Source organism: Sander lucioperca, chromosome 2 (genome assembly GCF_008315115.2).
Source record: "Sander lucioperca isolate FBNREF2018 chromosome 2, SLUC_FBN_1.2, whole genome shotgun sequence".
NCBI lineage: Eukaryota > Metazoa > Chordata > Actinopteri > Perciformes > Percidae > Sander > Sander lucioperca.
In genome coordinates this window covers 40,889,913-40,917,717 of record NC_050174.1, presented here as the reverse complement: position 1 = coordinate 40,917,717, position 27,805 = coordinate 40,889,913, and the positions used below count along the sequence as shown (strand labels likewise).

Genomic DNA, 27,805 nt, shown 5'->3' with positions numbered 1-27,805 from the left:
TGACCTGTCTGATGATAACTTACGATACAGCATGTTTGCTGTGTCGTAAGTTTAGCATGTGCTCTGTATCTGTGAAGATCTCACTCTTCAGAGCGTATTGTACACCTTTGTATACTGCCTACCTGTGGTGTCGTTATAAGCAAGGCAGCATTAGAAAACTCATAGTGGCTTATAATGACAGCATGAGGCTGCTGCTGAGAGCTCCAAGAAGCTCCAGTGCAAGCCATATGTTTGTCAGTGTCGGGGTACCTACCTGCTCTGCTGTTTTACGTAACCTGATGTATAGATTTATGTGTAGGGTATCTGAGTCAGAAAATGACTTGATCACTGTTTTGGCTAACCCTGTACGCAGTTCTGTCAGATTTACTTCCAGACTGTGGAACCATTGGCGAACATCTGTATCTGTATGTCAGACACTGAACATTGTGGAAGGTTTTGTATTTTTGTATTTTATGTTATACTCTGTGTGTTTTTTTATTGTGATATGGATCCCCCTGGGTCTGAAATAAAGTTGATATACATATAGACATGAGCATGTCAAGCACAACTCCTATCTGTTTAACATAGGCTGTTCCAAAATCAAAATGATATTCTCAATTTCTTGATCTGGATGTCATGTCGGGTCAAAACAGCTTTATTTTTTATAAAATCCTATAACATACAACAATCTTATCCTTAGATCCTCAACTTGGAAAATTTTAAAATTTTGTATAAAAAAAATATATCGAATAGTATAATAATAAATATTGAATGTGCAAACAGGAGACAGTTTAGGACCGAGATCTTCAACAGGGGGTCCCCCCCCCACCCTATATAAGAGAATGATGGGTGGAGGGGGGGGATTATGTAAAGAAAATATATATTTTTGAAAGTTTCTCATTTCAAAAATTAAAATAAGTCTGAAAATATACATTAATATGAATGCAAACTTTTAATAGCAAAGATAAATTGGCCTATTTGTGAAGAAAACAAATGTACACATTGAAGATAATCTTACTATAGGTACATTAGCCACTATGGTCACCATACAGTTAAGTTCAAGGAGTCACTGTGCCTTCCAGATGTATGTTTAACATTAAAACATGATGCATAAATAATATTCATTTCTTTTCATCCATTCTGCCCAGTTTAATATGCAACTCAATTGTGTACATTATATGCATTAAGGGGTCCCTATACGCCAGGGGTGTCAAACTCAATTTCCTTAAGGGCCAGACATAGAGTTTATTGCTTTTATGTCATGGGAAAAGTCAAATATCTTTGACTGAATTATTGCCTGCCTCATATAGTCTTCTCACTTACAGTTTGGTCGGCAAAAATGTCGAAGAAAATGCCAAAAGCATCGGAAATGTCGGAAAAAAACGTTGTGAAAAGTGACAAAAAGTAGGTGGGCCAAAATGTATTGTGAACCTACATGTATATAGGGGCCGGATCAAAATTAGCAAGGGGCCGGATTTGGCCCACGGGCCTTGAGTTTGACACGTGTGCTATACGCGGTCTCTCTTTCAGCTCAGGGGTCCCTGGCCCTAAAACATGTTGAAGACCCCTGCTTTAGGAGGATCAACTCTTTCAGGATGGACAGACATGCTAAATGGGCAGACACAATGAAGTCAAGTTTAACCCAGATGATTCAGTGTTACTGTTCTATATTCATTCAATAACAAATAATACTGCCATTGTTGGTCATAGACTTTATTAGACATGTGCATGTTTTAATAACATACTCATTTTCACAGAATATAGCTACATTGCATATAACATCAAATATTTTGTTCTCTTACATTTAATTAAATAATCCACCATGATTTACATTGTTTTTTTTTTTGTTTTTTTTTGATTAACGAAAACCTCAGCTTTTTGATTTTTGCGATTACATTTATGATCTGGCAGGGATCAACTGACAATCAGTTTTTAACTCATTTGTAAGGACTGAATCTTTTCAGAACAGTTATACGATGCATTTAGAAAACAATAAAACTAGCTGTAACAAATAAAAACAATGTACATTCACAGTCAGATACTGTACATCCACCATAAGTAATGTAAACTTTTCAAAAGAAATCTGGGAATATCAAAAACATAAGTACGTCAAACTGCTTCTTTGCATTGCTGTCACAGCTCGCCCTGTCAAGTCAAACGGTATATGTCTTAATATGACCAACGGGCCTCTGAGCGACAGTATGATTTTTTCAAAGTTAACCATCCATGCTAATCGTGGTGGCTCATTTTAATAAATTACACACTAAGTGTAACAATCACACAAAGCTGATTCCCATGACGTTAGGCTGTGCCACGATAAAACCGTCACTGTAAAATTGACAAAATTAAGCCCTCAATCACCAATGCATAACATGACAAGATAGCCCTGCCACATAGCAACGAATGAAGCACGTACAAAATAATTGAAAATAAAAAGGAACAGAAAAAAACACACGTAATATCAACAAGCACAATAGCAGCGAGGCAATAAAGGTGACAATCTGCATCACTCAGAGCTCTGTACAACACATCTATTTGGTCTGACCAGTTACTGAACAACATTCACACATTGATGCACTATTGAGCACAAGGGGTCACTGTGGCTACACAAAACACAGGCAGCATGGAGAGAATCTGCAGGGGAACCAGGACTCCTTTATACTTTTGGCTTTTGGGTCTTCTCTAAAAAAAGAAAAAAAAACATGATATTGCCATACTACGTCGTCATTGGAACGGAAAGCACTCCGCGTGGAAGACATATGTAGTGCCTGGAAACAGAATTGTTTTTTTTTCAGTAGTGATCAAAGAAAGGGTTGTCAGTGCGAGGCAGGATATGCAGGAAGTACTAGATCTACTGCAGGGGTGCATCCCACAGTCGACATTCCTATACTTTTACATTGTGTTTTTATTGTACAGCCTCTTCTCACAGACAGTGACACCTGTTGAAACCCGGGAGGCATACTGTATATGGAAGCAGAAAGCTGCACCGTATGATGCAGACTCAGGTTTGGAGTGACTTAAGTGCAAAAAATCACGACGACGCATTGATTGACTAACTGCTGAATCAACCTGACATAATCCACTTCCTTATTGTACATCCACTAAAACCATAGCTGGTTAACAGTCAGAAGTTCTTTTTTCGTGAATTACATTGCTTTGAATATCAATGGAAACTGTCCTAAATTATCATATTTGTCACTCACTGTTTTCATGAACAGTTGCAAACCCCTGCTTATGCTGTGTCCTACCGTACCGCACCTGTCACAGACACAGCAGCACCCTAGGGTGGGAACACCGAAGTTGTTGCTTTGTCAAGTGGCAGATGAACAAACCTGAAAAAACATATAGGCTTCATACAGTCATCAGTAAGTGCCACTGGATTCAAGTATCATTTTGCAGTAGTATTCTCTTGTGTGCAAATACATCTGAAATAATAAGAGACATTCAACCTCATTAAAATGCATGCTTCTCCTTCATTATTAGTGAACAACCACAATTAAACTGTAATGGAAGACCCTCACCCACATACAAGTGTCACAATCAATTGGACATCCCTGAGACAACTCCATTTGATCTGACCTTCTTGTCTGTGGAAGGCATGCTTTCAAAGGTGGAGAGCTTTCGGGCGTTTGTTCTTGTGCGACAAAAAAACGAAACAAAAAAAAAACGGGAAGAAAAGTGGCAGCAACAACATACTCACGACACCTACTAGGTTACTTGACTAACTAATTCAACTACGTGTGACGACACAGTTACAAGCGCCAATGTCAGGGGGTTGGAAAATGCGACCATTGCCTCCTGTTGACATGCAGCTAAGACATCACCATGAGCGGTCAACAGCTCAGATCTAGCATTAGCTAACACTGGACATCCTATGTGTGTAGCTGTGCTGAGTTAGGGACTGTACAAAAATGTTTCGGAGCGGACGGTGCCAGATAGGGGGGAGGGTATCGTCATTTCTTTTATTTTTGCTAAAGGGAGGTTAGTCTAAGTTATTTGGGAGAGCGGCCTTTCATTTTATTTTTTTTTATCTTACACCATATTTGTATTTTATGTCATATTTTATGTTAATGAGATTGATTTTTTATAAAAATAGAATAGTTAGTAAATCAAAAAGATGGTTTTCATGTGTGTGATGGAGGTGCATTGTGTCATAGAGAGGAGGATATAATAACAGTATATTTTGCAAGCTCTATATTCAAAAATAGAGAGTGGCTGCATTTTCACTATTTGCCAGAGATATATTATTTTGAACACTGGGGAGGGCCATGCTTCTTTAACAAAATAAAATAGTAGACTCAGCACTCCCTCCCCGATCATTTTCGTACAGTCCCTTAATTCACTGGGTTGGTCGGCTAACCAACCAAAATTCAAACATAAAGATCACACAGACGTTACGGCACCAACAAACAAAGTGAGAGCAGTATTTTGTTGTTTTGTGTCTTATAATTGTGTCTGTGTGTTCATGCATACACAGGCTGTGTGTTGCGTGTGTGTGACACGATGATTAGATGCTTGAGGCGAGGCAAGGAATGTTTCAGATATCAGTGCCTACATTTACTGTGTGTTCTACTTTTGGTACATTTTCAAATGTGTCAACTACTCAGGCAGTGCAAGTGTTTACATTTTCATTATCAGGGCCAATGTACATGAATTGGAGACGGCATCCTGTTGGTCCTTGTTCGTTGGGAGAATCTGCCCTTCAGTTTGCCTGTCCATCTTTCTGTCAGTAGGAGGAGAGGAAAGGGGGGGCTTCTGCCGTCTCAGTCTGAGAAGAGACTGGCAAAAGATTTGCGTAGATTGCGAATGGTTTCAGCCTTCACCTCATCCTGGCTAAGGCTGGCTCGTGGCGCTGGGGTTTCTGGAATGTTGAAGGTATTGGTAAGAGACTGGGACTTGCTATAAAGAGAGGAAAATGGCAATAGAGGAGAGGAAGAGGCTGTTAAAGTCATGCAGCAAACCCCATGGAATGAAAAGACTGGAGCACGGCAAGAGAGAGAGAGAGAGAGAGAGAGAGAGAGAGAGAGAGAGAGAGAAGCAAGAGAGAAAAAGGCTCAGTAAAAAATGAGAGAAGCGCATTCCATTCCTTCTCTTTGGTCATTCAGTATTACCTTATCATTTCAGGTTAGCTTTGATATGATATGAATAGTGAATGACTTTTCTTTTTTTAACAGGGATTGACAACAAGTGTTTTATGTCTCTAATATAAGAGAGCATAATGCAATCTGATTAATATAATCCAAAATTAGGATTTTTATGCGAGTCGTTTGTCCATGAAAGCAATCATCTGGAGAAGGTATTGACAACACACATCTGTACAGTTTTGCATCATTCATCGCGCGATTGTTTTGATAATATGCGAAAATTCATTAAAATTCCTGTTTAATGTATTGGTTCAAATTCCTTAAAGTGCTCATATTATGCTCATTTTCAGGTTCATAATTATATTTAGAGGTTGTACCAGAATAGGTTTATGTGGTTTAATTTTTAAAAAACACCATATTTTTGTTGTACTGCACATTGCTGCAGCTCCTCTTTTCACCCTGTGTGTTGAACTCTCTGTTTTAGCTACAGAGTGAGGCATCTCACTTCTGTTCCATCTTTGTTGGGAGTCGCACATGCTCAGTAAGTACTGCTAGCCAGTCAGAAGCAGAGTATGAGGGCGTGCCATGCTAGCAGCTAGGCGAGCATTATAACGTGTGTTCCAAAGTGACCACGTTTGTCTCTGAAGTAAAGGCTGGACTACAATAGAGCTGTTTGGAGCAGTTTGTGAACAGTGTTCTCTGTTGGAGATGGTAAGTCCGTTTGGGGTGGACTTTGGGCTTTTTCACTTTTTAAACCTATAACGTGCACAAAAAAAAAATATAACACAATAAAGGAAAGAGAAAAATCCAAAAAGCATAATATATGCACTTTAAATATGTTGTCCCATTTTAAATATTGTGACTGAATGTGAATCAGAATAAAAGATCAGTTGAAATTACTTACGTAAGAATTATAAAAATCAAGATAGTTGATATTTCTTTGTCATAAAGGAATGCTTTATATTACAGCACACCGACTGAAGAAGTTTGATGTTTAATAACCAATTAATAACCAACAACTTAGTTTATGAAAGTAAAAAAAAAAACATAAAGAGTAATTAGCTATATCAACAGATATTTACATGATTCTGTCAATGCCTGCTTGAAGTAGAATTTGGACAATGTGGTCACCTGTGTCCTAGAATATGGATTGTGACAGATGTGATAAGTTCATAATGGTTATGAACAACTGCAAGCCAGCTTCCGCTTGCTGTTGTTTTCGTGTATCAATCTCTCCCAGACAATCTGAAATGTTTCGTGAAACGGCTGCTGAAGTACTGAAAATGTACGAATCAATAAATCATGCACATCCAAGTGGATCGTTTCCAAGGTTGCATGCATGCAGTCTCGATGCAGGCAAACAGCAAGAAAGGATCAGCTGTAAGGTTTGCTTTATAAAAAAGGGCAGGAAGCTGATTCCAAATTTATTTTGGATATTTATCATATGCACTTACTTACTTTAGTTGCGGGGAGCCACCCATGGCCTGGTTGTCCTGACTGGGCTTTTGTGGGGGCGGAGGCTTTTGCTGCAGTGGGGGTCGTCCTCCTGGGCCCCCCTGGCCCTGAGCAGCAGGCCGAGGCTGCTGGGTGGTGGGTCCTCCAGGGCGACCCTGCTGCCCTGGAGCCCTCTGTTGCTGTGCCCCCCCCAGTGACTGCTGCCTGGGGGGCTGGGCCGGCCTCTGCTGAGGTTGGCCTGCCGCAGGTTTCTGGCCAGGGCCTCCCGCAGCTTTCTGCTGCTGGGAGACAGACTGTTGCCTCTGAGCCTGAGGTGAACCTCCCTGGCTCCGCTGAGGAGAGCCCTGGCCAGAAGGAGGTCTCTGGCCTTGAGTGGATACCTGACCCGGTGGCCGTGGCTGGGCTGCAGGTCCTTGGTTAGCCTTAGCCTGGGCGCTGGGCTCCCCGGTAGCAGGGTTCGCAGCAGATTGCTGCGCCTGTGCAGGAGGTTGGCCTTGAGGCTGTGGACGCTGCTGAGATGGGGGACTTTGCTGAGGACCACCTACAGGAGAAATACGATACCGTCAACCAAATTCGAATGCTTTTCCAATCATGGTGGGGCTGAGCCAAAACCTAGGGGGGTCTGCAGGCTACCCCCATGGGAAGATTTTTTTTCCCATTGTGATGAGCCTCCCACTCTGAGGAGGGTCTGGCTAGTCCACACAGCATTCCGGTATGGGAGAAAAATGTGCTCTGGTTTATTGGCATTTCTTTGAACGAATCACAATTGTCTTGGGCGGCGCTAAGCACCGGGAAAAGCCACGGTGCCGCTGCAAAATAGCCTCGGGAAGGAACTTGTTTTGGTAGAACGCTTATTGGACAGATAGTCTAGCTAGCTGTCTGGAATTACCCTGCAGAGATCTGAGAAAAGGTTAACCATAGTCCTCATAAATCGACCGGAGTTTAAAATGCCAACACTAAGGAAGCCCAAGGCAACGGATATCCAGCCTAAATGAGTGAAATCCGGCGGAATTTCCGTTGGCAACGGAGCAATCCCGGAAGTGGAATGTCAAGGATATAGACTAGGAAAAATGACAGTTGCCAAGGGAAAAAAAGTCATCCTGTAGAGCTCACAGCCTATTTTGAATCTAATTGTTCTCCAACTGTCATAAAACCATAACACAACAAATGTTAAGGATGACTCACTCCTGCCACCTAAAAACAGCCAAACATTGTCTGATGTAATATTTTTAAGTTACACCATAACATAGGTAGGGTAGGAATGGGGCATGAACAGCATTACTAATCTTGGAACCTATTTTTGTTAAACTATGCTGGAGCAGAATCTGTGGCTGCTCTTATTGCAAATTCAGAATTCCAAACAATGGCAAGTAAATGCGGTCTGCAATACTCTGAATTGATTATTAGGCCAATAGAAGAACATTTACTAAATTAGATTATTAAGATTTCTTTAAAACTCTTAAAGATTCAGGGATTTTGAAAAGTCATAATGTTATCGTTTAACTTAGCTTTTTGTTATTGTGAAAAGGTCAAGTTCTTACCTTGAGGTGAGGGGCGCTGTTGAGCCTGGGGTACTTTTGGCTGTGAGACAGGCTGAGGAGACACTGCTTTCTATAAAACACACGGGAGTTAAAAGGGCAGAGAGTAAATGTGTAGCGAACAAAAAAGGAAAGAGAATAACATTTAGAGAAGAAATGTTCAAAGGATCCGTGCTTGGCACATTACTATTCATTTTTATGTTGTCTCTTGGGTACCCATAAATATGACACACATCTCCACTGCTACGCTGATGACACTCAATTATATGTACCCAATAAGTTTGTCTGATAACTGAAAAGTATATGTCAGCTGACTCAATGCACCTGAAAATACTGTAAGACTGAATGCTAAGTATTCCTTGATGGCTACGATTTCACATAGCCAGATAACCTAAAAATGTAGGCTTCTATCCTTTGAAACAATAATATCTTAATAACTTAATTCTTCAATTTTTATTACATGTCCAGGATCTTTACTATGCTGTCTTTTGCAATGGATGGTTTCACCAATTGCCTTGGGTTTGGTCAAAGGGGTAATGTTAGAAATCTCACTATATCAAAAACTTCAACCTCATACACTCATTAACTGTACGCCTTAAGCTTGTTGCTTTGATACTGAAAGCCTTGCATCGACAGGCAACACGTACAAATGGCCACGTTTGTGTTTTACTATGTATTATTCATTATAGTATTACAGTATAGTATTATAGTTTGTATATGTATCTGTAACATCTGCTGGTATGCGGAAGTGCCTTAAATCACATTGCACGTCAACTTTTATACAGTCTATGGTTTTCGTGGTTGCCCTTTATTCAAGTTTTATGCCAACTATTCCTATTGTATTTTCTGTGCTTTGGTTACATGTCCTCTTTTAAAGTAAGATTTTATGAGTAACCTTAACTGCACACCCTAAACAAAAACAGACCTGACTGGACATATATTACTGACAAAAGTGTTGGAGATTACTGGAGCAAAAAAAGAAATATCTGTGGTTTGAGCACCTGTGCTGGCTGCCCTGCTGTGGAAGAGCTTAAAGTGCGTGGAACAGCCTGGTTCATCTTAGAAATCACCAGATCTGCAATCTGAATGCGATCCTCGTCCTGCTGGTCCCCAATCAGTGGCATTGAACAGTCATCAACCTAAAAATCCACATATGATGGATTTAATGGATTTTCCATATGATCACAGACAAACATTCTCTTGATACCATTACACAGCCTTTTAGTACCTCTATAATATAGTCCTTGCCATCTTTACCATGTAGAGCCTCCACAGCACAGATATCCAACCCTCCAAAGATGTCTGCACAAGAGTCCACCCACATTCTGTACCTGTAATGATGTGTAAAACCAGAGCTATATTAGTGCAGTGAGACATTAGAGGATTCACAGTCTCATCTCCTGTGCATTTATGAGCTCTTACTTGTCTGACATGGCCACCTGCTCGAGCATAGATGAGCCAGTGTTGGTTTTCCAGTTGCCAGAAATTGATGTTCTCCTATTCATTAGAATTAAAAAATCATGTTTAACCATTTTAATTTGTTATAATAATGTGTTGGCTCTTTGGTAGTAGTCTGACACTCACATGTAAGCTTTGTAATTGTTGCCAATCTTCTGGATGCGGACATCATACTTTGCATCAATGAAGGGCTCAGATGTGGCATAAGTCTTGGTCAGCGCCACAACACTGGCAATATCTTGAAAATCATATTGATTGTCCACTTTCACCTGGAGTAGCAAAGGTCAAAATATAAATATACAGGCATATATTGGTCCCAGATATATTGAGCTCACATAAAATTGAGTTAACCCTTTAGCACTCCAGTACTACCTTTCCCATTCCTGAGTGAGCATGGCCCATCTTTACCACTACAGGGAAGCGAGGGGAGGTAATCTGCAACAAGAGCATTATCACATACTCAGATTTCTCGTAAAGTAACTTACATGTAATCACAGCACTCTATTTATTAAAACGCTAATTTTTTAATGCATTTCAGTCAAGCAGAAGTGACACACAGCATCCCTCCTCTTTTTCTGCAGGAGATTCTGATTCATATTGATGGCTTGAAAGCCAGCCCAGTACTGTCAGCCTGTGACTGCAGGGGTGGAGAGAACTGCTCTGCAGCAACAGACTCAGTGTAACAGTACTGTCACTGACTTGGCAGAGGGATAATCAAAAACTCTGCCTCTACCCGGAATGTAAAAACAAGACACTCCCCAGAAAATTAGATTGGTCTCAGCTGCTACATGAGACAGAATATTGACATGGAAGTTAATTACCCTGCTGAAATGTGACCGGTGCATTGAAGGATGACCAGACCTGTGTGTGTGTGTGTGTGTGTCTCTTTAAGAGGTTCAGCATTAAGACATACCCATCATCACAAGTGGTAAGGGAGAGGAGAGAGAAAAGAAAAGGAGAGCAGATGGCAGAGAACTCACCATTTCCTTGTGGTTTGGATAGTAAACCTGCTCTATCAGTGGGAACTCCACTGGGCCCAGTTGCTTGCAGAGTCGAGACATCTGAGCGAACTAAAACAGACACAAATGTTTAGGATGGAGCATTTGTAATCCAAAATAATTTAAAGTGCTCATATTATGCTCATTTTCAGGTTCGTAATTGTATTTAGAGGTTATACCAGAATAGGTTTACATGGTTTATATATTTTTACATATTTTTGTTGTACTGCACATTGCTGCAGCTCCTCTTTTCACCCTGTGTGTTGAGTTCTCTGTTTTAGCTACAGAGTGAGACATCTCACTGCTGTTCCATCTTTGTTGGGAGTCGCACACGCTCAGTACCTAGGTAAGGACTACTAGCCAGTCAGAAGCAGAGTATGAGGGCGTGCCCTGACAGTAGCTAGGTAAGGACTGCTAGCTTGTCAGTTGCAGAATATGAGGGGTGCCATGCTAGCAGCTAGGCGAGCATTATAACGTGTGTTCCAAAGTGACCACGTTTGTCTCTGAAGTAAAGGCTGGACTACAATAGAGCTGTTTGGAGCAGTTTGTGAACAGTGTTTTCTGTTGGAGATGGTAAGTCCCTTTGGGGTGGACTTTGGGCTTTTTCACTTTTTAAACCTATAACATGCACAAAAAGATATATAACACAATAAAGGAAAGGGGAAAATCCAAAATGTTAATATGAGCACATACAGCGTATGTCTTTGCGGCCGAATTTAATGTGCCATGTGGTTTCAAATGAATGACACAAATATTACTTACCACCCATGGTTTGTCACAGAAATTGTAGACAGAGTGCAAAGAGTTAACACTTGGCAGCCCAGCATACTGCAGTCCAATCACTATGTTCCGGTGGTCTCCGTTCTTGTCCATGCTGAAGGCATGCTGTCTGATCAGCACAAAGTCTGGCTTTAAGGATCTGGGACAGAGGACATTAGCGAAATATTAAACTGCATTGCAAGACAAACGGAACAGTTATGAGGCAGATTTCGACATAACTTCAAACTTGCAGCAGCACTGTGGATTTTAACTAGAACTACTTTGCAGAGTACTTACTTAGTAACCTTATGCCCATTCCTAATGGCATCAATGTCCACATTGTAGGTGCCCGTGGAATTGACCACCAGGCTGATTTCAGAGAATTCTGCCTAAAAGGAAAATGTCAACGTCAACTCAACTCCATACAGAACACTGTAAATTCAATCACAGCAGGAGGACAGGGAAGGAGCAGCTATTCTACGTGCGCCAGGTTAAACAAGATGGCAGACTTCATCTGAAGTGTGCTCTTCCTGTTAAGAGGCCACAGGGGAAATAATGGAAACAGCAGCGCAACGTGAAGTCGAGGGACAAAAATAGGACGGGAGGAGAATGCCTCAGGCAGCCGAAAAGATTTAAAAACTTTCAGGGTGGCCTCAAAGTGCTTTTGGGTGGATTACAGCATTCGTAGCCACTGACACAAACTGTATTAATAAATGTTCTTATAAAGCCAGGCATCACTTTTCACAGATTTAGCACATAATCAACTGATGTATCTATAAGAGATTACAATTAAAACTTTGCATCACTCAGAATGGCTTTGTGAAGGCATGTGTAGAAACATAAAATGTTTCTCTTAATCAGAAGTCAACGGAGCACACCATCAATACTCACTCAGTAGTGAACTGGCCCGTGGGACAATTCATTATTCTAAGGGCTCTCTATGAACACAATATCTCCCATTATACTGGGTGACTCATCTGTTATTTATTTAAGAAACCATGAATCATTTTATGTTAGTATCAAGCCTGCTGTCGATCAGCAGAACCAAACGGAATCTGTGGATCCTTTTGATAGTTTTCAGCAATGATCTAAGGGGTGGAGATGTGTTAACATTCTGAGAAAATCTGCAGAAAATCTGCGGCAAAATCTATGAAATTCTGCGGCGAAATCTGCGAAATTCTGCATCCGCATATTCTGCGTGGCCTGTTAAACAGTGAACCTAAAATGCAAGTTGATATAATACTAGAGGTGCAACGATGAATCGATGAATCGATTAGTTGTCAACTATTAAATTAATCGCCAACTATTTTGATAATCGATTAATCGTTTGAGTCATTTTTTTATTAAAAAAAAATAAGATTTCTCTGATTCCAGCTTGTTAAATGTGAATATCTTCTAGTGTCTTCTCTCCTCTGTGACAGTAAACTGAATATCTTTGAGTTTTGGACAAAACAAGACATTTGAGCACGTCGTCTTGGGCTTTGGGAAACACTGATCCACATTTTTCACCATGTTTTGACATTTTTATAGATCAAACAACTAATCGATTAATCGAGAAAATAATCGACAGATTAATCGACTATGAAAATAATCGTTAGTTGCAGCCCTATATAATACTAAGATTTATCCAACAAAATGACTCACCAAGGGACTTAGAGATGACACTGCCTCAGAAAATAAAGATATGAAACCGAAGTAGGATGAAAGTGAAGAAAAATTACGCAAAATGCGGATCAGGGGTACATTTCCCAAGGATAACAACAAAAACAATGGACTTGTCCTATAAAAATGCCAGTGGCACGTCCTAATAAACCTGTTCCAGTTACGTCTTGACATAAATTGATCGGAAACTGTGTAATTTATCAACAAAACACAAACTATTCATTTCTTATGAAAGACTGATGTAACATTCCTCTAACAGAAGTTAGGCTCAGTAGTATAGTCCAGTCACTATGGTAACCTGTCCTCCTAGTAAGAAATAAAGATTAACGCTAACACAGAATAAAGCAAATAGTCACATGTGTAAAACCTACCTGTTCCACCTTGATGTCAAATTCACCGTGGACCTTTCTTCCTCTGAAGACCTTTACCCTGCATGTGAGATGAGGATTTGAATCCAATTTGTATCCAGACACAAAACATGAATTTCATTTTGCCAATTTCTCCTGTAATTGGCAGCTGACATTTTCGCCAGCATTTGCAGAACATTTCAGAAGAACAATATTCCTCCTGGCCAATGAAAAAGTGTTTGTGTGTATGTCAAACACATAAAATAGGCTGACATTAATGGAACAAAATGCTATTTTTCACAGATATTTATAATGTCTGTTATATCTATTATATCTATTTATGTATGTCTGTTAGTGGCAGTATGCTGCATACTAACTGTAACTGCAAGCACCATGCATAATAGCCTAAATAAAAAGGTAAATTAACACGGTTTTACCTGGTGCATAAAAGGATATGAATTGGACAAAAGGATATAAATATTGGTCCAAATGCATTTTACATGCGACCCACTAAGCATTTATATCCAAATATCCAAATCTACTGCCTACTGTGACTCAGCGGGAGAACCAAAGGGCCTCAAAGGGAGTACAGCTGAGGGCCACCTGTACTGTGAGGTGGAAGGGTTTTGATGGGGATGATTCACACATCTGCATATTTTATTATTATCTAGGGTATCATTTTGGGACAAGAGTGCGTGTTTTATCACCTTTACCTTGTGTGCAAAGCTTCAATAAGCATGCATAATGTATAGCCTACTGTTGGTGAGGAAGACTAACCTGATGCATGCATTTTTCTTGTGCACATTTTGCTCTTACATCCACTCTACTTGGAAATACCTGCATCATCATAGTGGCATCAGCCCATAGCCCCATACACAGTGCATTGGCCTTCTTTCTTCTTTCTTTTTTTTTGGCAGAATGCAAGATTACTTCGACAGTCATAGCTGATCGTCAAATGAAAATGGCTTCTCTACCTTGCGCTTTTGCCACGGCACTATCAGTAAACAAACATACTGTAGGTGTTTCAGGTCTGAGCAACAAGCCGACGACTATTACACGTGATATAGCTATATCTGAATCATATGACCTTCGAGATGTTAGGCCACTGCAACCCACATTTGAGTCTAGACTGCCAATGCGCACTGACTCTTACCAGTCGGTCTGCTGGTCATCGATAACCAGGAGGATCTTGGCACTGCTGGAGACTCCTGCCCGGTCCGCTGCCTCGGATAAGGTCGCAGCCGCAGCAGCTGTGGTCTGCTTGACAGCATTGGATATGGATGAGAAGAAGCCTCCGCCGGAGCCTCCACCTCCACCTCCAGGCTGCGGCTGCTGTTGAGGCTGCTGCGGCTGCTGAGGCTGCGGCTGCGGCTGGCTGGTGGACTGGCGCCTCTCCGTCGGCCCGGGCGACACTGCGGGGCTTTGCGGGTCAGGACGTTGGAGGTCGGTCATGTAGCCATTGGGCAGGTTGGACATGAAATTGCTGTCCGAGAGTCGTCGACGCAGGTAGTTCATGATGGAGACTTACTAAAAATGCCGGAAAGAGGTGTCCAAATATCCTCCAACTAAGAGGCGATTTACAACTTGGTGTTCAGTAAGAAAACGGAATGACTAGGCTACTTTTCCATGTGCAGAGGCGGGAGTCAATGTTACCTAAAGAGAAACAAGGCTTGTTTTATCGTTTGGGAGCAGATTTTTCATATGTGTTACAGTAGGCTAGTAAGGAATCGTGACAGCGTAGCTTGAGGACAAGCTAAAGCATTCACACAGCCTCACGATAATAGCTGACAAAAATGAGGGTCCTACACGACTGACAAACGAAATAAATCATTTTTACACTTATATCTGATGGAATGTGTTAATAAACCGCCAACGAAGCCATTGTAGTAATCAGTAACTGTTAAAACAAGGCATGATGAAGCCTACCTGGGACTGTATCCAAACTGATCCGCCCCAAGGATGAGGTGATGATGCCTTCTTATTATTAATATCTCTCACAGGAAAACCTACATATAGGTGACTCTCATGTCCTCTGTGCACGCGGGCAGGCCGTGCCGGCTTGAAGCTGTAAAATGAAAGCTAAAGTCCTTCCAACATCCCCGCCGTCCTCCTGTCCTCACCCTCCAGCCATAGACTGTATATAGCCCTACTTTTCTCCGTCTGCTCTGCGTCACTCCCAGTCATCCTCAGGGAAAGGAGGCGCGAGAAGAAAATTAGACAGTGTGCCGAAAACGACTTCCGGGAGTTGCTTTCAAAATAAACGCAAGTTAACGAGGACTTTTTTTTATTAGCCTATTTAATATTATGATAGGCTACTATAATACTTTAATATTACAAGAAATGCATATTGACAATATAAATACAATTGAATACATTTTTTAAGGTACTATGTTTAATTCCAAATAGGGGAAATTATCTTTTGTGAAACAATAATTGCCTTTTTTTTTATTATCGTAGCCACGTAATTCTGTAACTTTATATTGTATTGGCAACCTTGCGGTTCATATGTGTAAAGCTATGTGATTAGGCGATCAACAGGAACTCGGCATATTAAAGTCATAAGCCGCTTTCCGACCGAAGTAGTTACAGGAACGTAGTTATAGGAAAAGTCCACTTCTAAACAGATCTACTAACTACTCTCCCCCAAAACCGTTTTTTCCATTTGCATTCGCACTGGCCAAGTGGCCATAACTGGTAGAGGGGTAAGGGAATGATGCAAGCACGGCAACGGTCTTTATAGCGTTAAAATTAGAAAACAAATACACCAAGAAAAGTACGAACTAAGTAGTATGACGGCCGGCAAGCTGCAGGACAAGCTTGTGGAGTTTAACTCCGAAAAGCCTATATCAAGTTAAGATAGGCTACCAAACATTTGCTGGATCCAGCATCTGGAATGTGAGGATGTATTGCCTCCTTTGTATGTTTTAATGTAATTGTAGATTCAATATATGGGTTTTGGGCATAGGCTATTAGTATAAAAGAAGCCCCTTGAAAAAAATCTCGCAGGCTTTGGTAAACAATGACAGGGTTTTTTTTGGCGATTTGTTTTTACACGTTATCGACCAAATGATTAATCAGTTTAAATTAAAAAAAAACAATCAACAGATTAATTTGAAAATAATTGTTAGTTTTCAGCTCTAAATCAAAATATTTAAAGGAGTGGCATCTTAAATCACTTGCATATCTTGCTATTGTTTCAAGCCTTTTACGCTAAAAGGACTATTATTAAACTTCCTGTATTGCTCCGCGTGTGTGTGTTTGACTTGACGCAGCTCTGTGCTGGGATACGATGGTGGTGCTGATGAGAGCAGCCAGGTTGACAGGGGCGTCGCTCACTGTCAGACATGAGCATGCTGTTGACTCCACGGGGGCTTATGGGTGTTGATGATGTGATATTGTATCCTGTTATATTTAATAATGCAGCTGTGGCACACTTACTGCTGGGCTCCCAGGCTGCTGACACAGTGTGTTACTTTTGATTTCCAACATTGTCAATACAGATTGGGAGAGATGCGCCATTTGTTGGTGACACCCAGAGTCAGTGATCAACACAGACCCACAGGGAGTCCCAGGCCTTTACTATGGAAACTGCACTGTGTGGTGGGGACTGAACCATGTTCCCTGTGGACACAGATACACATGAATGAGTACTTGTCTTACCCTAATCAGTATTATAATGCCTGGTAGAGTTAGGTACAGTATTATAGCCTGTTATGCTGACAAAATAATGAAAATGCATAATGTTAATGCAAAATATTTGGAGGCTAAAATGAGATGTTTAATGACCTTTTCTTCATATTTAGAGATACACAATTTAGTGATTGAGTTTTTTGATTAATTGTTAGACCTGACACCTTTTTAAGTTCAGTCCAAATTGCTGTCATTACAGCAATGTGTTTATTTCTGAACATGTCTCAATATTGACTGCTGTGCATGGAGCACCTCACTCGAAGAGCAGCAAAAACTCTATAAAGCAAATTCAAGTACAAATTGTTGCTTCACATCATTAAGCAAGGCAAGGCAGTTTTATTTCTATAGCATCTTTCAGCAACAAGGTAATTCAAAGTGCTTTACATAAAACAATAAAGAGCAATTGAAAACAATTCAAAAGAATAACAAGAAAAAAAGCTACAGTAAAATAAGACAGATATGAAATAGAAAAATTAAAGTTACAGTGCAGTGTTTGAAATGAGCAATTACTTAATAAAAAAAAATAAAAAAAATGCAGCATCAAACAAAACAGTCTTCAGCTGTGATTTAAAAGCAGTCCTTCCAGAAAAATGTGTTTTTTTGTGATTGTTGCGGGCAAAAACCCTTGATTATGCGGCACGTTTTCTTAAAAAATGCGATGGAATATGCGGGATATTTATGCAATTTTATGCGATGAAATTGCGGGAACTTGCAAAAACTGCGGTTTCATCATGGCTTCATTGCGGGGTTCGCAGCTTTTCGATGATGTTCACGTCGCGTAATTACGTCACTTCATAACGTTCCCATGGCAACAGGGGAAAATGGCTGCTCTTGTGTGAAGTAAACGCAACATTTTTCAACTTTCTGCTAAGATATATGTGACTTTTTCGCATAAATATGCAGACTTTGGCTGATTATGCATTGAATTATGCGATCGCATAATCACGTTTTTCTGGAGGGACTGTAAAAGGACTGAGAGTTGCGGCGGGCTTGTGGCTTTCTGGGAGTTTGTTCCAGATATGTGGGGCATAGAAACTGAACGTCGCTTCTCCAGGTTTAGTTGTGACTCTGGGGACTGAAAGCAGAGCTAGACGACCTGAGAGCTCTGGGTGGTTCATAATGTAGCAGAAAATCAGAAATGTATTTTGGCCCCAAACCATTCAGTGCTTTATAAACCAACAGTAGTATTTTGAATTTAATACTTTGAGAGACAGGATGACAGTGTAAAGATCTCAGGACTGGAGTGATGTGATCCACTTTCTTGGTCTTAGTGAGGACTCGAGCAGCAGCGTTCTGAATCAGCTGCAGCTGTCTCATTGATTTTTTTTAGGGAGACCTGTAAATACACTGTTACAGTAGTCGAGTCCACTAAAAATAAAAGCATGGACAAATCTTTTTCCAAATCCTGTTGAGACATAAATCCTTTAAGCCTTGATACATTTTTAAGGTGATAGGCTAACTTTGTAATGTCACGTAGCTGTTGAAACTCAGGTCGGAGTCCGTGACTACACCAAGATTCCTTGCTTTGTCCGTTGTTTTTATCATTGCTGATTGAAGCTGAGTGCTGACTTTTAATTGTTCCTCTTTGGCTCCAAAAACTACTACCTCAGCTTGTCTTTGTTTAATTGAAAAAAAAGTTCTGGCACATCCAGTTGTTGATTTTGTTCAATGCACTTACTCAGTGTTTGTATTCAACCATAGTACCCTGGTGATATGGTTATGTAAATGTCTGTGTCATCCGCATAACAACAATATCAAGATTGTTATCATTATTAACTATATGATTAACAATATCAATATATGGCCTATGGTTTTGTAACACCTCTTGAGTGCGGGGCAGTGTTGTCAGTTAAAGTATCCTTAAAAGGATAAGTGAGACAATGAAAACATGCTGCCGTTCAATGTAGCTGCTCTCATCAGAACGCTTTTTTCAACTTCATTTCACTCCACGTCTGTCACAGTTCTTTCTGCTTCACATTTTGTCTTGTTTATACCTGGTAGCTTCAGTACCCATTTGATGTAAAAAAAAAAATGGTGCTCTTTGGATGCTTTTATATAGGCCTTAGTGGTGCCCTAATACTGTATCTGAAGTCTCTTTTATATAGGCTTTAGTGGTCCCCTAATACTGTATCTGAAGTCTCTTTTATATAGGCTTTAGTGGTCCCCTAATACTGTATCTGAAGTCTCTTTTATATAGGCTTTAGTGGTCCCCTAATACTGTATCTGAAGTCTCTTTTATATAGGCCTTAGTGGTCCCCTAATACTGTATCTGAAGTCTCTTTTATATAGACCTTAGTGGTCCCCTAATACTGTATCTGAAGTCTCTTTTATATAGACCTTAGTGGTCCCCTAATACTGTATCTGAAGTCTCTTTTATATAGGCCTTAGTGGTCCCCTAATACTGTATCTGAAGTCTCTTTTATATAGACCTTAGTGGTCCCCTAATACTGTATCTGAAGTCTCTTTTATATAGACATTAGTGGTGCCCTAATACTGTATCTGAAGTCTCTTTTATATAGACCTTAGTGGTCCCCTGATACTGTATCTGAAGTCTCTTTTATATAGACCTTAGTGGTGCCCTAATACTGTATCTGAAGTCTCTTTTATATAGACATTAGTGGTGCCCTAATACTGTATCTGAAGTCTCTTTTATATAGACCTTAGTGGTCCCCTGATACTGTATCTGAAGTCTCTTTTATATAGGCCTTAGTGGTCTCTTTCCCAAAATTCAGCCTTGGTGCAGAATTACAGCCACTAGAGCCAGTCCCATAATGAGCTGTCCTTAGTATGTGCCATTTATGTTTATACTTATATTGTTTATATTCTTTTTATCCTTCTTATATTTGAATGTGTGACATGCTCCAACAACACCATGACAAATTCCTTGTATGTGCAACATACTTGGCAATAAAGCCCTTTCTGATTCTGATTCTGTGTCTGTAGCTATTGAAGAGGAGAGGGGGGGGGGGGCAAGGTGGAGGGTGGGGGTGTGTCTCTCTCTCTCTCTCTTTCTCATGGGTGAGCCAAATTCTCTGGGCGGGCAAAGCAGAGAAAGGGGAGGTAACCTTGCTCCTTATGACCTCATAAGGAGCAAGATTCCAGATCGGCCCATCTGAGCTTTCATCTTCTCAAAGGCAGAGCAGGATACCCAGGGCTCGGTTTACACCTATCGCCATTCCTAGTCACTGGGGGACCATAGGCAGGCTGGGGGAATGCATATTAATGTTAAAAAAACTCATAAAGTGAAATTTTCATGCCATGGGACCTTTGAGCATGATATATCAAATTATTAGTTGAGTGTGATGTTTATGTTAAGCTCTGCTTCAGATACTTGTTGCAGTGTTAACACTTGAGTCTTATGCTACTAAGAAGATCCACTGGAGCATTTACAATTTGTCATATGGGAGTATTACATTATATTGGGGAGTGTGTGTGAACAGCTGTTTTAGATACAGTGCTATGGCCAGTGTATTGAAACATAGTGAACAAGTACACTAATAGTTCATTGAATAACATTTTTTTAGGGCTCAGTTTCAGTTTAGTTTATTTATGGAAGGGGACAGCGCAATTTAATAAAACACATGATTTCCCATGGGTTAAAAAAGCCAGAATTAGCCAAAAGGCTATTTTTCATCTGTAGTCCCCTATTCAAACTACAAAGTGGAAGTTACTTATATCTCTCTTATTTTAGCATGAAGAGCAATGAATTTGTTAGTATGGAGGTGTAGCAAAAAAACAAACAGGAGAAGCACATTCTTAGCTGTTTGGCGTGCAGACATGAGAACAATGAACCTTTTTTCACAGCAGACATTTTGACTTGTCATAGTAGGAAAAGCACAGCTGAAATTGATAACCTTAACGATGGCTCAATTCCATTAAGTGTCCCAGTAAGCTATTTCAGTGAGTCAGCATGCACAATACCAGGGCCTCTCCTAAGTGGAACGCAGTCATCACTAATGGTTTTGAATACACCTTCCTCACCACCTTTCCTACAATGAATGTCAACATGTCTGCCGTGAAAAAGGTCTATGAATGCTACTAAACTAGAAAACCACGGTCACACAGATTCCATGCATTGACATTTTAAAATGTTAACACTGCGTGGAATGTGTCACTGAGCAACACTACTATATATAGCAAGCAGCACGTTGCTATTTTTTTTTTCCAGTGAGCATGTATGGAGTAGGGTACCCATAGAAATATCATTTTATTTTTATGAGGCTACCCTAGTGTAGATTTTGATGGCATGTAATTGCAGTGTATGACTAAGGGGGGGCACTGTTGATCTTAAATTGAGCTCCACATAACACATGTCATGCGTGTATTCACAGCGAGCTCCTTTTCATGTTTGAACCAATCTTCTTAAGCAGCTGCTATCACCCTGTAAGGACAATAATCACTATTTTATAGGCTTATATATATCAGACAATACCAGGATCATTTTTGTATTGATTCTCATTGCACATTAGTGCAAACAAACACATCAATTATGTTCATATGATTGATGTGTTTGCATATATCATGTATATAAATATCAACATATTAATTACACTACACTCTTAATGATATTTTTCCAGCAGTACCAATGTCACAGTAGTGAGTAACTAGCCTCCAAAGACTTTCTTTGTGTGGCCAAACTCCTCAGTGTGCTCAGGCAAGATTGTTCTCATGGCAGCGGCATTTTCAGGACTTAGGAGTCTTTGTCTTGCCATCAACAAAAGCCTTTGGATTACTGGTAAGGCAGGCTCACAGTACAGCTGCATGCGTGTATGGGCAGGTCAGTGGAATGACTGGAGCTCCGGTGGGCTAAGAGCTCGAAAGAATGCAGTTAGGTGAGATTGCAGATTAGGGGGGAGGGAGGGAGGGGAGTGGGGACAGGTGGTGATTCCATGGAGGGAAACAAAAGGCATACTTCACTTTCTTCATAGTTCTTCAAATAATGAATAAAGTGATTTGTAACCAAAGAGTTGTATTCTTGAACAAAAGAAAGTGAAGATAAAGCAAAATCTTCTCTAATCAGAGTGGAGTATGTGGTAATGTGACATTTAGCAACTCCACTTTCTACCTTTGCAACTGGCTGTCCTACCTGTGAGCTCATTCCGCCTGCAGGACAATAACAACGCTGAAAGAATGAGGGCCTTTGATTGGCCCAGACAGCAGCCAATCGGAATGCAAAGAATGAGTCACAGGGAAGCCACTGCACCTATCTGCACTCACCTGATACTTTACCTGGCCGAGCTCAGACCCAGCATCTCATTGCCTTTCCAATACAATCTATAACTGAGGCTCATTGTGCTCTGTACGCTCCAGCAGTCAAGTTGTTCCTCTGTACTGGCTTCACTCAGACAAAGACAAGAAGCCATGGCTGTGGCTAATTTCCAGTACATTACCCGGATGAGCAGTGGCTTCAAAGTCTACATTTTAGAAGGTAAGCTTGAGTTCTTTTATTCCCTTATGTTGCTTTATGAGAGTGAATACTTGTACTATGTGTATGCTGTGGTTATGCTATACAATTTTAGTGTATAACATATGTTTCTTATATGTTTAGATTTCATGTCATGTCACAATCTTACACATATGATATACAGTTGCAGTTACCTTTGTTCTATGCATGATATAGAGAATCAGGTATAAAAAAAATCCAATGTGATGACAGCCACATGGAAGATATACACTAAGAGCAACATTCAACTTTTAAAATAAACTTTGTGAAATATGTTTTTTTTTGTCTTATATAAAATAGCTTGTTTGTTCATAAAGAAAAGATAAATTGGGTGGTTCATATAGGAAATCTAAAGAATTTATTAAAGAATAAATAAATCCTTATTTATACTTATTGTCTTTGAAGGTCCTCACAGCTGAACTAAGATTTTGTAAATTGTGTTAACACTCACAACTGATATCCATACAATCTGAGTAAACACAGCAAAACAGAAGGTCAGGACGCATATTCTCTCTGCGAACAAGGGAGAAATATCCATGCCTGAGGCATTAGAAAATCAGCATAGGTGTGGCTATACTTGCCCCCCTCCCCTCCACAATACCACTGTATGTGAATGAGTAGCTCACAGGTGTTGGGAGTGCTCAGCCAGTAGGAAATGTGGATTGGAGTGAGTACTTGGGGTGTGAATACAGTGGACAACTTTCAAATTGTCTTTCAATTCAAAACACATAATCACCTCATTGTTTGATTTCAATAGATGTTGTTGTTGCGGATTCTTTAAAATCACTCAATAGTTGATTTGAATACAGTTGAAGGAGCTTTGAGAGACTCCTGCCTGCCACATCCATGTGGATTTTCAAGTGTTAACTGAGCATATAGTCAAACAATAGGCCCCAGGATAATTGTGCTGCCATCACATTTTCAAACAATGCTTGGTGTTTTGACTGTATGCGTGACGGTTTTGCACATTTGAGCTTGCTGATGTGAGACAAGCCAGGAGAGCAAATGGATTTAAAACTGTTACTCCTGTTGCTTGGATTAAGTTTAACAAGAGATGGGTGCCCCAACATCTCAGTTGGTAGAGCGGGCGCCCACATATAGAGGGTTTACTCTTAGACGCAGCGGGCCTGGGTTCAACTCCGACCTGCAGCCCTTTGCTGCGTGTCATTCCCCCCCCTCTATCCCCTTTCATTTCTTCAGCTGTCCTGTCAATAAAGGCCTAGAAATGCCCAAAAAAATAATCTTTAAAAAAAAAGTTTAATAAGTGATGACTACCTGCATTTATAAAAAAAACAAAAAAAAAACACGGAAAATAATTTTGTGGGTGTAACTTGCAACCTCAACATACAGTGCATTTGTTTTAGCCAACACATCAATGGCATCATCGGCTGCATTTCGATGTGTTTCAACCTGTGTAATTGCCAAAAATCTGGTGTGTCTGCATGTGTGCTCACTTTGATGGCCCTTTCACCAATGGGTGCCGCCCGAATCAGGGTCCACAAAGACTAAAAAGCTGGTAGATGTGTGGCACCCCATCCTAACAAAGCCTGTTGATTGTGCCCGTTTGGCTGAGTGATAGGGCTGAATGCCAACATTATGCAGAAAAACAACATTTACAGTTAGCACTGAATCAGTTATGTATGTTGTAACCCTTGCAGATCAGGTAGATCAAGTTCTACAGCTTAACTGAGTTAACAATTAACGGTAGCAAAAAAAACCAATGTTTTCCCACGAATAGTAGTCATACAGGTCCACGTCACGGATCAAAACAAGCAGTTACTCATCGCTGAGTGTCACACAGAATTAAGACTTAGTAGTAAAATCATCAGTGCCAGTAAATGGCCCTTAGATTTTCCAGTTTTCTTTCTGGCAAATAGCCAAAACACAATGTTAAAGACTCATATTCTAATTCTGCCTATCATTTTGTTTTTCAGGTCAGCCCCACCTCAGGAGCGAAGACAGACATAGACATATCGCAAATGAGCGGGCCCGAGTCCCAACGGTGCATCCAGTCAAACGCAAGCATAGCCACGAGCGCGGTCTGACATTGGAGGAAAGGTTGGTGCAATTGCTTTATTCGTGTTTACAATAGTAATTTAATATAAAAATTTGCATTATCCTTAAATGCAAATCGTGTCAAAGAGATGTGACATTTCCTGATGAATAAATGTTTCAGGCGAGAGCGGGTACTGAGCAGAAGCAGCGTCAAAGCTGCCCAGAGAGCTGCACAAGCACCAGTGATGTTCAACAGGCCGCAGAGCCCCACATCTACATGGAGTCCAACACCCAGCCCCACCAGCCCCCTGCCCACCCACGTGTACTACGCACCGGTCATGGACGAACCACTTGCCCTCATCAAGAAACCAAGGAAAGACCCTGAAAGCACAGAGGGAAAGAATAAAAGCTCTGCTCCCTCTCAAATCCAGGTAATTCACCACAAAAACAAGTGCTGCTTGTGTGCACAACACATGTTCAACGTGCTTTTTCTCAGAGATCATGTCGTAACTTATGAAAAGTGTCAGTACTGTATGTCCCTTTGTAGTCTCAGTGTAGCTCCAGGCTACCCACAGCGGTAGAACATTTCCCATCCCATCTGTAGTCAGTGAATCCAACTGCAAAGGCATTCTTCTTCTAAGAGTGTAAACAGGCCTAAGCTTGTCCGAGCTATGCAATCCAGCCAGATTCAGGAAGAAAATGTGAGCAATGGAGGGAGGAAATCCATCAACAAGACCAGACAGACAGCTCTGTCTTTGACCTGCATATGTATGCCACCACACTGGGAGTGATCAGACTTGCATGGGCAAACTCATATTTAATCAGTTTTTTTTTATTTTTTTATTGTTTAGTTTTCAAATTGAACTCCGTACACTATTTTGTTGTAACTGGATGAAGACAGCCAGTTCTAGGTAACAGTAAGAATGTTGTGGGACAAAGAGGAAACACAAAGCAGGTGTTGCTGTGTTATACTGTAAATGCAGAAATAAAGTCACTTTCTGTGTCCTATCATTCAGTTAATGACCCGTCTTGTCCCCCCCCCCCAGATGCGTCCCTCTGTGATCACTTGCGTCTCCTCGTCAAGAAACCCGTCCTGCAGATCTGAGGTCCAAAGGAGCCCCTCATCAGGTCAGTCTCACACTCTCGCGAATGAGCTCATCCACCAGACGGCCACTCCCTAATCGCCAACACGCCCATCATAATGTAGACATCCACTCACTTTTCCTGACTCACGAGGTGTGTATTTTAATTTTGTTGTCATCCCTTCTTTCCCAGTGATTTCCGAACGCAGCTATGACCACGTGGTTGAGGAGCACTTCCAGAGGAGCCTCGGAGTGAACTACCAGAAAGCTCGCTCCCAGCAGCTCTCCATCAGCGTGTCTGTGGATGACCACTTCGCCAAGGCTTTGGGAGACAAGTGGCTGCAGATTCAATCCAAGTCTTCCTCCTGTTCCTCCACACCTCCCAGCAGTCCGAGCGTCACTCACTCCCCCACCTACAGCCACAGCCTGAATCTGTCCCACAAAGAGTCCACCAGCAGCTCATCGCCCACTTCCAGCCGCTGGTCCGTCAATTAAAAGCAGAAACGACCTCTGATGTGAGAAGAAACTGTGACTTGTAACATTTCACCGCGCACAGCTCAGCTTGTCGGGGCAACGGAAATGCCAGCGCTATAGTGTTGAGAGGGCGAGCTAACCGATGCAGGAGCGCTGTCACTTTGAACCTCTGCGTGTCCGAATTTAAGGCACGCTGACGCCGATGAATGTAGCAATAATTGGGATGTCCGTGCTTTGTTACATTTCTATCCTCTGCTTGTTGATAGCATCTGAATACCTGAGGTACCGTAGGCGTACCGTGTTGTGAGATGATTGAAAAATCAGCCAAATAATCCTTAACATTTCTATGATTTTGTGTCGTTCCTTCGATTTGCAGTCTGAATGCCACATTTTCATTGTATTATATTTATGTTCGGATAAAACCTGGGTTCCTTATAGTCTAAAATGACTAGCCTATCTGCTGTATGATATTGTGCTTATCAGCTGTACACAAGAGAGATTTTTTTTTAAAGAAAAAATAAACAATCTCAAATATTCCTTAATAGCTTTGTGTGTTTGTCATTTGTAAAAGCATTCTTTTGTAAAGTGTCATGTGACAAATCTGTAAAGAACAACAACAAAACACCCTGAATTACATTAAACCTTTTTTTTATTATGTATGTTAGAATTCCTTCAGACAGAGAAGCCAAGGATGTCACAAAATGAATAAAACACCTTTGGAACTTGAAGGTTGTGAACCGACAGACACCTGGGCAGGGTGGTGTACCAGACAACATCATTTCAGTAGTGAGTCAGTGTGCGTCTACAACACGTCCGGTGCACACAAGTCATTTACTCTGAGAGCTGCTGCCACACACCGAGTAGGAATTAACTGGATGTGTGAGCAACACGTTTGGGACTTTTTCCTGTAAATTTGAGGGACTGTAGGGTGCATGTTCCAGCAGGCACCAGGCCTTGTGTTCTGACATTCCTGTCTCCTGAGAAAATGACTCTGTAAGATCCTACAGATCCTGTTTGGCAAGGGTTAGGAGGGAGGGAAGAGGGGAAGGAAGGGTTGGGCTAATATAGGCCTGAGCATGAGAACCAGCCGAGCTCTTCGGTTACTTATTTACATGTCCCATCTTGTCTAACTTTGAATTAATAAGCCACATTAAAAAAGAAAGTATTTCCAAAGCTGTCTTTGAAATTACAAAGTTGGTCAATTTTTAAAGAAGTGGGAAACAACCTACATGTTCTGACAAGTTGAACACTTTGGGAAGAAATATGTAAACCAGGAAGGATAATGGAACTGAATGTGTTTTTAAAAAAAACTTTACAATAGTTAAGGTAAACCATTAATTGGGTGATTTGAGTTAAGCCATCTGCACAAAACATCGTAAAATCCATCTTAAAGTAACACAAAGTGTACACCAAACAGATCTTGCAGCAAGTCCATTCATATAGGCGCACAAACTGCTGGTTATTACTTTTGCTTATTAAATGTTGAAACTGGTGTTTCCACATGGAGTACATCGATTATCCAGCGTAAAACCTGAACAGGGGCATTGATGCCATCTAGAGGCACTTAGGTAAACCTTAAACAGCCCACATTGTCAATGAGAAATGGTCTCATGTTGCATGATGAACAGCACAGACAACTACGCACGCCGCTCTGCAGCTCTTCCTGTTGCTGAGTGAGAGATCTCTTTTCAAGAGACCTAACTAACTAAGGAGAGAGAATACTTTGCCCATTGTGCCACTAGGAGGCGACTCCATAACAGGTTTTCACAACTGTCACTCTTTATTTATACGCTCTTTGACAAAATGTCAAGTTTATGTGTCTGCTAAACAAAATAATGTTC

The 27,805-nt window shown here is 40.8% G+C and overlaps 2 protein-coding genes across 8 annotated transcripts in view; one reads left to right on the top strand and one right to left on the bottom strand.

The window, feature by feature from the left end:
* Positions 1-1,676: 1,676 nt before the first annotated feature.
* syn1 (synapsin I) overlaps positions 1,677-27,805 on the bottom strand; it is a 28,659-nt gene continuing 2,530 nt past the window's right edge. Inside the window, exons 2-15 of one of the 7 annotated variants that reach the window (XM_031300652.2) lie at positions 15,207-15,401; positions 14,434-14,933; positions 13,305-13,362; positions 11,569-11,660; positions 11,275-11,431; positions 10,495-10,584; positions 9,887-9,949; positions 9,641-9,783; positions 9,479-9,553; positions 9,285-9,387; positions 9,058-9,195; positions 8,060-8,129; positions 6,522-7,059; positions 1,677-4,878 (exon numbers count right to left, since the gene is read on the bottom strand). In XM_031300652.2, the coding sequence (XP_031156512.1) occupies positions 4,743-4,878; positions 6,522-7,059; positions 8,060-8,129; positions 9,058-9,195; positions 9,285-9,387; positions 9,479-9,553; positions 9,641-9,783; positions 9,887-9,949; positions 10,495-10,584; positions 11,275-11,431; positions 11,569-11,660; positions 13,305-13,362; positions 14,434-14,795 (2,025 nt within the window). In that variant the 5' untranslated portion in view covers positions 14,796-14,933; positions 15,207-15,401 and the 3' untranslated portion in view covers positions 1,677-4,742. Of the gene's footprint in view, positions 4,879-6,517; positions 7,060-8,059; positions 8,130-9,057; positions 9,196-9,284; positions 9,388-9,478; positions 9,554-9,640; positions 9,784-9,886; positions 9,950-10,494; positions 10,585-11,274; positions 11,432-11,568; positions 11,661-13,304; positions 13,363-14,433; positions 14,934-15,206; positions 15,408-16,769; positions 16,848-27,805 lie in introns of those variants that run through there. The other 6 variants (XM_031300655.2, XM_031300657.2, XM_031300656.2 and 3 more) reach the window with 6 other exon arrangements.
* Positions 21,947-26,506, top strand: vgll4l (vestigial like 4 like). The gene is made up of 5 exons (XM_031300658.2): positions 21,947-22,398; positions 24,348-24,471; positions 24,590-24,839; positions 25,455-25,536; positions 25,684-26,506. Exons 1-5 carry the CDS (start codon positions 22,332-22,334, stop codon positions 25,983-25,985), a joined length of 825 nt encoding a protein of 274 aa, XP_031156518.1. The 5' UTR covers positions 21,947-22,331; the 3' UTR covers positions 25,986-26,506.